Genomic DNA, 12,372 nt, shown 5'->3' with positions numbered 1-12,372 from the left:
CGTTTTTCTTCTTCATGGTGGTGGTGGCGGTTTAGTCGCTAAGTCATGTCTGACTCTTTTGTGACCCCGTGGACTGTAGCCCACCAGGCTCCTCTGTCTCTGGGATTCTCCAGGCAAGAATCCTGCAGTGGGTCTCCATTTCCTCCTCCAGGGGATCTTCCCGACCCAGGGACCAAAGCCCCTTCTGCTGTACTGCAGGCGGGTCTCCTGCCTCGCAAGCAGATTCTTTATGGCTGAGCCTCCCGGGAAGCCCCTTCTTCTTCAGAAAAGCAAGCAAAAGAAAGAAACACAGCATCCTTCCATCCACCCCTGTCCTGCGTCCTCCTAGACTGTTCCGAGCTGTGACATGAACTTCACCAAATTTCCAGTCCCACATGCAGTCTTACTCAACTCTCTGTGTTACTGAAAGACGAGCCGACATCAATCAACACAGGCCCCAGGGTCCTGTCACCCCTCCTGATGCCTTTCTCGTTACACCCACTTAGATTTAATCAGCTCTTTGCTACCCATGTGAATAGAAGGTTAAATAGTAGCTTGCATAACCCAAATGCTCAGATACCCTAAAATCAAAACAGTACATCACTTTTTATTCTTTCCTACCATCCAGCAGATCTGTCTTCATAATTACATGTTGAGTGGAGGCTGAAATTAAATTTTGAAACTAAAATTGCATTAACATTTAAATGAAAATATGTGTCCCCTCCTTTGGAGCAAAGAAAAGAACCTGAGAGCAAATCATTGTAGAAAGAGATTGTTCATAAAGTGGAGAATACTTCCTCACAGAGTAGAAACATGATGGCTTATTTGGGCAGAATTATAGCATCAGTGGCTTCCCAGGTGGTGCAGTGCTAATGAGTCTGCCTGCCAATGCAGGGGATGTGGGTTTGATCCCTGGGTCAGGAAGATCCCCTGGAGGAAAAAATGGCAACCTCCCTGCAGGCAGCTTCTCTGATCGCAGGGGCATGAGTACCCTAAAGCTTGTCTGTCTGCCCTGAAATTACTTCTACCAATTCTTGGTCTCTTGGAATCACTTCTCTTAAGTAAATGTCAGCATTTATGTAAAGGCCCAGGAATATCTCATATTATAATAATGGTAAGGGCTTCCCAGGTGGTGCTAGTGATAAAGAATCTACCTGCAATGCAGGAGACCTGGGTTCCATCCCTGGGTTGGGAAGATCCCTTGGAGGAGGAAATGGAAACCCACTCCAGTATTCTTGCCTGGGGAATCCCATGGCAGAGGAGCCTGGTGGGTTACAGTCCATGGGATTGCACAGAGTCGGACTGAAGTGACTTAGCACATATAATAATGGTAAAGTTGGGTTTAAAGCATTTTATTGCAAATCTTTGCTTATTTTTATGGAAGAGGAAGGGGTGGGAGAAGTGAGGGAAAATGGCTGTCCATCAGTTGTGCCTGCTAAGATGTCCTGAACTGAACTTGCAGCTGAACTTTCTTTTAGTAACTTTGTGGGATTTGACTGCAAGCATTTTTTTGGCCACAACATGAGGGCCGAGGCATCTGTTTTCTGATCAGGGATGGAGCCCACATTGCCCACAGTGGAAGCCTGGAGTCTTAACCACTGGGCCACTAGGGAAGTCTGTACTGCATGCGTTTTTGTGTGTAACAACTTCTTTATAGTCTCATAATTGTACTTCTTTTTATTTTCGCATGGACTTATCTATCATCAATGTTTTAAAAAAAAACATTTATTTTTTATTTGGCTGTTCGGGGTGGGGGGGTGGTCTTAGTTTCGGCACATGGGATCTTCAGTTGCAGCATGTGGGATCCAGTTTCCTGACCTGGGATTGAGCCCGGGCCCCCTGCATTGGGAGCACAGAGTCCCAGCCACTGGGCCACAAGGAAGTCCCTATCATCAGTGTTTCTGAACACATTTTCTGGGTCTCAGTCAGTGCTTTGGGGAAGGAGGTGGCATGAGTTACCTAGGCAGATAGAACAAAAGCAGCATGATGACCACAGGTGGAGTTCTTAGTCATCCTGACAGCCCATGCTTAGGGAGCTGGAAGAGGCAAGCTTGTTTTTAAATATGGTGAAATTGATACCTGAAACCCAACGAGTGAGGCTCTCGTACAAAACCAGAGACCATGGCATCCTTGCAAACACCTGAGTGTGTGTTTCTTTGTACCCCGGAAGTTGCGATTGGTCAATGAAATGGGTGTTGGCTCTCTTCCTGTTGCCTGTGCACAAGCCCGTCTTCAGCTTCAGGGACAGAAAACGTCCCTGACGGGGTGAAGTGCCTGTCTGTAACGGTGCTTGAGGAATAGCTCAGGAAGCCCATGGATTAAAGGTGGATGTTTACTGTGTATTTTGTGGGTGAGGAAGGTGGCCCGGCCACGCCTGTGTGGGACGGGGCTGCCGCCAGCGCTCACACCCACACCCCGCAACGCTTGGCCTGTCTATTGGCTGGTGCGTGTGCTGATGGTTTTGGAGCCGTGTCCTCAGACCTTCCGCATGCACTGTGATTTTATTAGTGCCCAGCTTTGTAGCAAGTTCTTAAAAAGTACCTTTGAGGGGTTGTTGAATAACATTTCCATTTTCTTTCATTGGGAGAACATGTCTGGCATTAAAAAAAAAAACAACTTTATGGTTTCTCATAAAGGTGTAATTTTGCTTCGTTCTTATTCATTTAGTTTCATGGTGAGGAGAATAAAATTGTTTCCCTATAAGAATGATTGTCCAATTTTTGCCTTGCATGTTAGTGATTTTCACCCAACACCACTCCCCTCCATGGCTCCCTAGGAAAAATTAGGGCAATTTAAGAAAAAAATGATGCAATTTTAGAGCAGGCCATGTCTGGATAAATACAATGATCGATGACCACAACCATTTAATGTCCTTTTGGAGAGATGAATAATTCTTTGATTATATCTAAGAAGAGAAAACACATGAATTTATGTTCTGGGTCTTAAATACCTTCTCCTTCACCCCAATCCCTCCCCTTTTTTTTAAACTTTGATTTAACTTGCCTGAAATTAATGAAGCAAAAACTCGGGGACAGAGGCCAGTTTTGTGAGGCTGGATGCTTATACAATTTAAGGAGACCTTTTTAAGAAAAAGAATACAAAAATATCTTACATATTTTTCTTTCTTTACAAAAGCATATGACCATGTGAACATACCGCCCAAGCAAAAGAGATCCCTGAAGCTTAAACTTTATTGGCTTGGTAAGTCCATTTCTGCGGGTACCATATTGGAATAAACATTCCTCTATACTATGCACATTTGAACTTGCTACTTGTGTCCTTGAACTCAGGAAGCGTACCTAGGTCACGGCTGTACAGGGACTAGACAAGGATGTGCAGGTATAAATGTAAGACCACGAGGTTACATACGGGGCTTTAAACACACAAACACGCAGAGTTTCTGTTTTTGCTGCGTTTCAGTTGTTTCCAAAGGTCTCACCCAGGCGGGATCTCCTCTTCTCCAGACTCTGAATTGTCTGCCTGCATCTAAATGTTCCCTTTAAGGGGGGCATAATCAGTTTAATACCTTACCATTCACTCATGCAAGCCAACTCAAACCCTGTTCTCTGAATTGGACTCCTGCTGAGCAGATCCCTATTCTAGAAGCCAGGTGATGGGTGGGAGGAAGCAGGGGGCTGGGGCTGCGGAGCACACGGCCGTTTGGCAGAGCCTGGCGTCGGGGTGATGGATTTTTCAGGCAGTTCAGATACTGGTCTGGAGGTCTCCATTGAGGAGGGTCCTCTGGGTCTCCGTGGTCTCATTCAGCCGGGATTTGTCCTGCTTACTGTCACTCCGCTCCCCGTCGTCTGTGCCGCTCACCTTGACCAAGCAGAGGACATTCTGGAAGCTCTTCTTGAAGTTGTCAGACAAGAAGGCATAGAGGATAGGGTTGGCACAGCTGTTGGCATAGGTGAGGACCACCACGAAGTCAAACATGCCTTTGAGGGCTGGGGTGGGACTGATGGCCACCGAGACCGAGGAAACGTTGAAGATGTAGAAGGGGAGCCAGCAGAAGATGAAGACGGCCACCACGATGGACACCATGCGGGTGACCTTCTTCTCAGACTTTTTCCTCTTGGAGGAACCCACTCGGATGCCGGAGGACTTCACCTTGATGATAATGAACAAGTAGCAGAGACAGATGATGGTCAGGGGCACCAGGAACCCCAGGATGAAGGCGTAGATGATGAACCCTGTGTACCAGGCCCCAGATTCGCCTGGCCAGTTGATGGTGCAACTGCTTCTCCCCCACTGGTTGCTCCGAAGGCCAGCATATATCATGATCGGCAAGATGACCAGCAGAGAGACGCCCCACACAGCCATGTTGATCATCTTGGCTGTCCGGGGTCTCCTCCACTTGGCCGACTTGATGGGGTGGACCACGGCCAGGTAGCGGTCGATGCTCATGACCGTCAGGCAGAAGATGCTGGTGAACTGGTTGATGCCGTCCACTGTCATGACCACCCGGCAGATGGCCTTGCCGAAGGGCCAGTGGACCAGAGCCACCTGCATGGCCAGGAAGGGCAGACCCAGCATGAAGAGCTCATCTGCAATGGCCAGGTTGAGGATGTAGATGTTGGTGATGGTCTTCATCTTGGCGTAGCGGAGGATGACGTAAATGACCAGCGTGTTGCCACACAGCCCAACGATGCAGACCACGAAGTAGATGAAGGTGAGGACGACGTTGCTGGCCAGGTCGTAGTATGGCTCTGTCTGGTTTGAAATGTTGGCTGCCCCCACGGAGCCACTGAGGTCGAACGGAGAGGTCAGCCAAGGTTGGGTCTCATTGAGTTCAGACACCAGATCCATGGCTGCCTTCTAGTCTTAGGCTAGATCCAACCCGGAAGAGCTCTTATTCTCACCTTCATGGGTCCCAGAGGCAAAGGATCCACTGTGACATCTGGAAGGAAGAAAAGAAGATTGACTCATCTGCCAGAGGTTACTTAAGCTCTCACCAGCTTCCCATACTTCTGGTTTGCCCTCTCAGACACTCTTCAGTTGAAAAGTGTGTTGTCTTTCACACCAGTGTGAGCGCTACCAGCTCATTCTCACACGCAGGCCATTGGAGTTGTTTTTCCAGTGGCGGGGAAGGGTTTGAATGAAGTCATCCCAGTTTATCTTGCCATCTTTGGTGATACACACGTGGGAGTTGACTCTACCTGCAAGACAGTGGTTCCTAAGAAGTTGGCTGATCTGAACGTAAAAAAGACAGAGCCTGGAGAAGCAAGCCCTACCTCAGAAGAGTCTGACACCTGCGTTCCTGGTCTTTCCCCCTTGAGGAAATCTATGCTGACTTGACAGCTTGCTTTGGAGTCTTTCTATTGTGAAAATCCCATAGTGGAAAAATGCCAGACTTTGGAGGTGAAAAAACCATGGAGACCACGTGACCCCATGCCAGGCACTCAACCACTCTCTCCTTTGTTAAAATGGGGGTATCATGAAGATGAAGTGACGAAATGCAGATGAAAGTGCCTGGCACTGTGCGGGGCTCCTAATTAGAACTCTAAAAATGTTGTCTTTTCTCCCTTTTTCATTTTTTGTTGCTGTTTGGTCGCTAAGTCATGTCTGACTCTTTGGGATACCATGGACTGCAGCACGCCAGGCTTCCCCGTCCTCATTATCTCCCAGAGTTTTCAAACTCATCTCCATTGAGTCAGTGATGCCATCCAACCATGTTATCCTCTGCCGCCGCCTTCTTTTGCCTTCAGTCTTTTCCAGCATCAGGGTCTTTTCTAATGAGTTGGCTCTTTGCATCAAGTGACCAAAGTACTGGAGCTTCAGCTTTAGCATCAGTCTTTCCCATGAATACCAACTTATTTCTAATTTATTGAAATCTGCCTACAGAATGAACCAGTTTATAGTCTTAAATATTAAAAAGAAAGATCTGGCTTGATTTTATTTTTTAAATGTAGGCTCTAGTTGATTTTTGTTCCCTCTCTTTTTCTCTAATACCCAATGCTTGACTTCCTGGTGCCCTGGAAAATCCTTTCCCAAGTCCCCCATCAGGATGCTGGGGATTATTTCACACCCCAGAGAATTTGCCTGTGATCCTCTAATTAAGGGGAAAAACAGGGTCCAGGAGGGAGGATTCACATCTACTGTCTCCTTGACCTTCCAAACAGTCCTATGATGTGGGGATAATTATCCCCATTTTACAGATGAGGAAACTGAGACTTAGCGAGTTTAAGGAACTTGTTCCCATTTCCTTGAGCATCACTGGTGAAGTTGGAATCTGAACACAGGACACCCAAGCTTTCTACACTTTTCACAGCATCACAGCCTCTTCTCAGTGGATTGGAAAACCAGTGACTGATAACTGGGCTTTGGTTTGAAGCAGCTGACTCTGGTCTTACCTCCATGCCAAGAAAATAATTGGGACACTATTGGCTTGGTCTAAGATGTAGAACAATAGCTTATCACGTAATTAAATGATTTATCTGTGGCCATTCAAAAAACATCCCTGGGACACTTCTTTGTCATACAGAATAAACCAGACATGGAGGTGACGTCTTAGGAGGGGAGACAGGAAGGGCACCAACTCTTAGGGTGCGAGTTGTATGGAGATATGAACAAGGGACTTGAGAATGCCTTTCTCTTCTGGGAGATTCAGAGGCTTCGCATGAGGAGTGTTTGAGCTGGGTCTCGAGTCCCTGAAGTGGGAAGTAAGGAGGGCAGGGAAGAGGTCACTCTGGGAAGGGGGATGCTGGCAAAGCGGTGAAGTGCTCAGCTCCTAGTGGGAGGAGTTCACCTGGAGGACACATTTCCCCTGGGCAGCGTGCTTTCCCTGGTGCCTGAGTGAAGACTGGACATTGTTCCTTTCTGCTTGAAGAGACTGCTTGATGAGTTATAGGGGAGTTAGTCAGCAACAAGTACTGTGGGGTGCTTGCCCACATTTGCCTCTGGTTCATTCTGCACTGCCGGGAGCTCTGTTTATCTTTTCTGTGCTGACCTCCCCACCACACAACTGTCTGTAAAGTGGGCCTGGGGGCTTCATGGCTGATCTTTCTGCAAAGTACTTTGGGGACCCAGGAGTCAATATCTGAGTTGGGTAAAAAGCATAAACTGGCAGCAATTAAAAACAGAAGCTGTGAAGAAACCGTTTTTGGTGTCCTTGGACTAACGCAGCCTGTTTCCAATATCATTTCTAACTGTATTGTTATTTTAATTCTTCCAAACCAGAAGCCTATTTAAACTGCCTGCACTGGGGTGGACATTCATCACCAGCATTTCCAGGGTCCCATCTATGTGACCTGCAAAGTCACACTCCGATGTCTGGGCGAGACTGGAGGCCCCAGGGCTGCAGGGGTAGTGATGATGATGCTGGCAGGGGAGGAAATGCTGACCTCCAGCCCTGACTCTGCCTTTTTGGCTGGAGTCTCATGCAATGGGAAGGGATTGAATAGGATCATTCCCCACCCCCCACCACCCCCCACCCCCCCTCGAGAAGCAGCATTCTCCACCTTTGAGAGAGGCAGCCCCAGAGTTCAGAGCTTGGTGAAGGTGGCAGACTGGGCAAGCTGGGGAGCCAGTGCGGAGTGAGAAGCCTCCTCCAAGGAAGAAATGAGTTTGAATCACTGTGCCTCTTATTGCATCAACAAAGAAGTCAGCTGCCTCGGATCTCCGAGCAACTTCGGCTTCATTGGCATCTCATTGAAAGTGGACGCCAATGCCAGGCTTCACTGCCTGCTGGGTTGTGATTAAATGCACCAGGAAGTTGGGTTTTCTGCTTTATTTTTCCAGCCTTAAAATCGTTAGGTATGGGAAATGCCTGGTTGTTGGTTTCCTCTGAGATTGAGTTCAGCCCTGTTGGAGGGGAGAGTGAGAACGGTCTAGCAGCAGTCCTTTCTGGCACCAGGGACCGGTTCCAGGGAAGACCGGAGGGCGGGATGGTTTCAGGATATTTCCTGGAGGTTGGGGACCCCGATCTAGAGCATCCCCTCCCATCCCAGAGGGTCTGCGGTTCCCAGACTAAGAACTGAACGTTGGGAATGGGACCTCGCGTCCCAGATGACCCTAAGTCCTTTTCAACTTCAGTGTTCCGTTTCTCTCCAGCATCTTTCCCTCCATTCAGCCCCCGCCCCACTTCCCTCGGGCCTCCTAACCCTTTTCCGGTGGCAGAAGCGTGAGCCCCAGGCGTGGGGAGAGCCAACAGCCAGGTGCGGGCCACCCGGCGGAGCGCTCCTGCACTTAGGAGAAGCCGAGGCATCGCTGGCAGAAGGGACAGAGGGGAGAGGAAGGGTCCCCACCGCCCGCCCAGTGGGCGCCCCAGGCTGGCACAGAAAATCGGCCTCTGCACCATCCAACTCGCTGGCCATCAGACCCAAGGATTTCCTAAAGGATTTCCTGCTATCTCCAGAGAAGGAGGAGGGATTAAGGATTGTCCTGCCAGCACCCTGATCTCCAAAGGCAGATCGGGGCCGGGCACCAGCGACGGCTGGGAACCGCAGACAGCCGCCTGGGGATTTGGCCGGTGCTTCCGGGGGGGGTTCGGGCTGCTCAGAGACTCGGTCTCTCCAAACCTGGGCAACCGGTCCTCTCCCCCCGGGCGGAGCAGACCCTACAGCGCTCAGGATCCGTGTCCCTGGCTGGGCGAGGAAGAACAAGGGAGAAGCCCCTCTTTTTTTTTTCTCCTGCTCCGCTGCCTGCCACTCACAGGCTCGGATCGGGTGTAGGTGGGGAAGGGATTCGGGGGCGCGCGCCGGCAGGAGCCGCGGCGATATCCCCCTCTCTAGCCTCGCTGTCCTCGCGTCGGGGTTCTGATGCAGGCAGCTGGCAGAGAAGTTGTCCCCGTCGCAGCAGCTGCCACCTGGACACTCGGATGGGAGACCAGGGCTGGATAAGGGCGCACGCCGCGCACACCAGCCTGCAGCTGTGCAGACACGTCCGTTCCAGCACAGGCGACCCACGGCTCCCCGCTCGCGCCGGGACATCGGCTGTCGTTCATTCCCACCAAAACCACCCGCGAAAGCACAAGGGTGGAGAGCCAGGCACCGGGACCTACACTGGGCACGCCGGGGCGCGCACCTCCACGCAGCGCAGATGCACCCAGGTGCCCAAGTGCGTTTCTCTCTCTCAGACACCCACAGACACGCACGCCCACACACCTCACCTTTGCTTTTCCACTGCAATCTGCCAGCTCGGCTCGCCGGCACCCAGCGGCTGTCCCCAACCCAGCCCGGCGCCCGGGCGCGCAGCTGCTTGGCCGGCGCTCGGCGTCTAGAGCAGCCGGCTCCGCTTGCGCGTCGCGCCCCCGAGCGTGGCCCGCAGACCCCGGGAGCCGAGCCGCGGACTGAGGCTCCGGGCGCGGGGGAGCAAGTGCGCGCGCGGGTGATTGCGCCGCTCGGACTGGCAGTGCGGAGCGCGGGCACCTCGGCTCCTGTCCCCACGCCCCCCATGACGTCACCGCAGCTCGCTCCGCCCGCCCGGTCGGGTGGGCGGACTGGGGTGCGCTGCGGGAGAATCCCGGGGTGGCTGCGGGCAGAGGTCGCAGGCACCCGGGCTAGAGGGAGACGCGCGTGCGGGGCGCGAAGGGTCAAGCGAATTCAGCCTCCCCAAGATCGGTGGCACTGACACGCGCTGTCTTCCCTCCTCCTTCGCAGAGTCGGGTCTGTCTCACCCAGCCTACTTCGTGGCAGCCGGTCGACCCAGGCTCGCTCTGGGACCTCTGCCATGTCTGAATTCAGACAGCTTTACAAAGCAGTGGGTCATCCCCCAGACGCAAGGCTCCCGGAAGGAGCGGGAGGAAAACCAGGCCAGGGGAATGCCCGTCTGGATGCAGTGGCCAGCGCCCCTCGGCCCAGGGCTGAGCCCGCTCTTGGTTCCAAAATTCAGGTGGGAGAGCAATCAGAGGTGCAACACTGGAGCAGCTCATCCCAACTCTACCCTCTCTCCACAGCTTGGAGAGGCAGGGGCCCTACAGCCATCCCCTTCCTTCACCTTGACCTTGGGCACAGTCCCTCCTCCTCCCCGCTGGGAGGGAGCAAAGGGAAACAAACATACATGAAGTAGGGGTTGTCACATGCAGGGGCAGCTGTTTATTTTTTGGCCGTGATGATTCAGCTTCTGTTCCAAGTTTAATAAGTCATATTCAGTCCTGCAGCCTCTCCTTCCTCACCCTCCTCCAAGTACACATGCTCACACACATATTCACACACTCACACATACACACACACTCCGCATCGTGAGTACAGTTCTAGAGGATGAGAAGACAGAAAGCAAACGGCAACTACAGTTTTCTCCGTGGGCTGAGCTGGCTCTGACTGTAGTGCTGTTATCTGATTTGCAATTCACCAGTGAAAGTTACAGTCCAGAGACTGTTTAGCAGGTAGGGTGAGCCCCAGAGACCTGCGAAGGGGACTGGCAGGTAAGGTAGCAAATAACTGCCAATTTCTATCTGGGCCAAGCTGTGTCTGGGGGTACCCACTGTGAGGGGGGAAATCAAGGTTATCCTTGGAAGTGTCTCTTTCTGAGATGCCAGTCATCATGGGGCTTGAGTCGTCATCCTGGTGCTCAGGGCCAGATGGACGGGTCGTTGACTCATGTTCCAGCCAGTCTGGGAGTCTGCTTTTTCTCTCTGTGTGCCGAGTGCAGGGGCTGGGCATGTAGCTTGACACAAGTGGGGTGCCTCTGCTCACCACCAGCTGGAAGATGGAGGGCCAGTTATAGAACCGGGGACAGCGAGGCTTGAACTCAGGGGCTGGGGGGCACAGTTGCCACAGCAACACCTGCTGCTACTTTCAGTTTAAAACCAGTGACCAAACTGGTTTCCAGGAAGAGGAGGAAAAGGAAGATCTGGGAAACGCCTATTCCAGTCTCAAATTCCTTTCCCAGGAACCCTGTTATCTTTCCAAAGGTCTTGAACTATTAGTGCCAGACTCCTGTATCATTTTTTAAAATCCGTTTTCTAATCTATACAAGAGCCTAATCAGTGGCTCTCATTGTCCTCCTTCCCATCCCCCACCCCCACCCCACCAGCTATCCTGAGGGTAGCTGGATAACTCTAATGGTACAGTGCATTCCCCACCCCCCCAGTTTTATATAAGGCCTACCAGCAAAACCAGACTGCCCCTGAAGGACCAGCTAAATAACCATCTCTCTTCAGGGGCAGCTTGCTGGGGAGATCGATACGTGTGTTGGTTGCAACCTCAGAAGTTTCCCACGTGAAATTCAGAACGGCCTCCCCTGTACATGGAGGGCAAGGAGAGAAGAGGAAAGGCAGCCACTCCAGATCGGTAGGTGGCCGGTTTAAGAAGCAGAAAAGTCACTGACGAGGCTTTTCTTGGGCGCTGAAAGATGCACCCGCTCACCAGAATCTTAGAAGTTTATAGAGGCCTTTAGTGGGGCACGGACTTCCCTGGTGGCTCAGATGGTCAAGAATCCACCTGCAATGCAGGAGACCTGGGTTTGATTCCTAGGTTGGGAAGATCCCCTGGAGAAGGGAATGGCAACCCACTCCAGTATTCTTGCCTGGAGAATCCCATGGACAGAGGAGCCTGGCAGGCTAAAGTCCATAGGGTTGCAAAGAGTCAGACATGACTGAGTGACTAACTACTTTCATTTTAGTGGGGTTCAGTCGTGTATTCAGTCTGCTGGTCTCAACAGCATACTGCTCTCAAGACTGTGTCTTTGAAAAGGCTCCTAGCAAGGGGAATATTTGCAGTGGCCAAGGAGGGGGGCGGGGCACCGAGCCTCTGATTGCCCCCGGCCGGCTCTCAGGTCACAGAGTGGTCACATCTTCTCCACGACCTCCTTGAACAAGTCCCTTCACCTCGGATGAGCTGATGCAGTGAAATCCCCCTTCGCTGGCCTCTTCTTGTGACTCCTCCTCTCCGCTGCCTCCCCGTATAGCAGGTGGGGTGAGTTCAGCCTGGAAAAACTGCTGTGAGATCCACCCACCTCAGACACGCCTGTCTCCACTGTAGGGCTGGGTAAGCAGGGTCTCGACAGCCTTGTCCTTGACAGCAGAGACTGTGTTGTTCAGTTGCTCAGTCATGTCCAGCTGTTTGTGACTCCATGGAGTATGGCACGCCAGGCTTCCCTGTCCAAACCATCTCCCGGAGTTCGGTCAAACTCATGTCCATTGAACCGGTGATGCCATCCAGCCATCTCATCCTCTGTCATCCCCTTCTCCCGCCTTCAATCTTTCCCAGCATCAGGGTCTTTTCCAGTGAGTCAGCTCTTCTCATCAGGTGGCCAGTGAGGCAATCAAACCCGTCAGTCCTAAAGGAAGTCATTCCTGAGTAGTCATTGGAAGAACTGATGCTGAAGCTGAAGCCCCAATGCTTTGGCCATCAGATGCGAAGGAACTGTGTAATCTAGAACAGCTGGTGATTTTGTCCAGGTAATGAAGGGCTCCCGCCGCGGGCTTTGAATGCCTTGAAAGAGCTGTCCTGG

At 51.7% G+C, this 12,372-nt stretch overlaps 1 protein-coding gene across 1 annotated transcript; it reads right to left on the bottom strand.

Moving 5' to 3' along the window:
* Positions 1 to 2,770: 2,770 nt before the first annotated feature.
* On the bottom strand, positions 2,771 to 9,176 carry SSTR2 (somatostatin receptor 2). Its single transcript, XM_040244331.1, has 2 exons — positions 9,089 to 9,176; positions 2,771 to 4,879 (listed from the first exon to the last, which is right to left on the bottom strand). The coding sequence occupies exon 2, from the start codon at positions 4,786 to 4,788 to the stop codon at positions 3,682 to 3,684; it is 1,107 nt and encodes a 368-aa protein (XP_040100265.1). The 5' UTR covers positions 4,789 to 4,879; positions 9,089 to 9,176; the 3' UTR covers positions 2,771 to 3,681.
* Positions 9,177 to 12,372: the final 3,196 nt, after the last annotated feature.

The sequence above is a fragment of the Oryx dammah genome, unplaced genomic scaffold (assembly GCF_014754425.2).
Source record: "Oryx dammah isolate SB20612 unplaced genomic scaffold, SCBI_Odam_1.1 HiC_scaffold_8, whole genome shotgun sequence".
NCBI lineage: Eukaryota > Metazoa > Chordata > Mammalia > Artiodactyla > Bovidae > Oryx > Oryx dammah.
This window is presented reverse-complemented; position numbering and strand designations above follow the sequence as displayed.

Excerpts from the sequence above, each read along its gene's own strand:
- SSTR2 (XM_040244331.1), bottom strand. The coding sequence starts at position 4,788 with ATGGATCTGGTGTCTGAACTCAATGAGACCCAACCTTGGCTGACCTCT.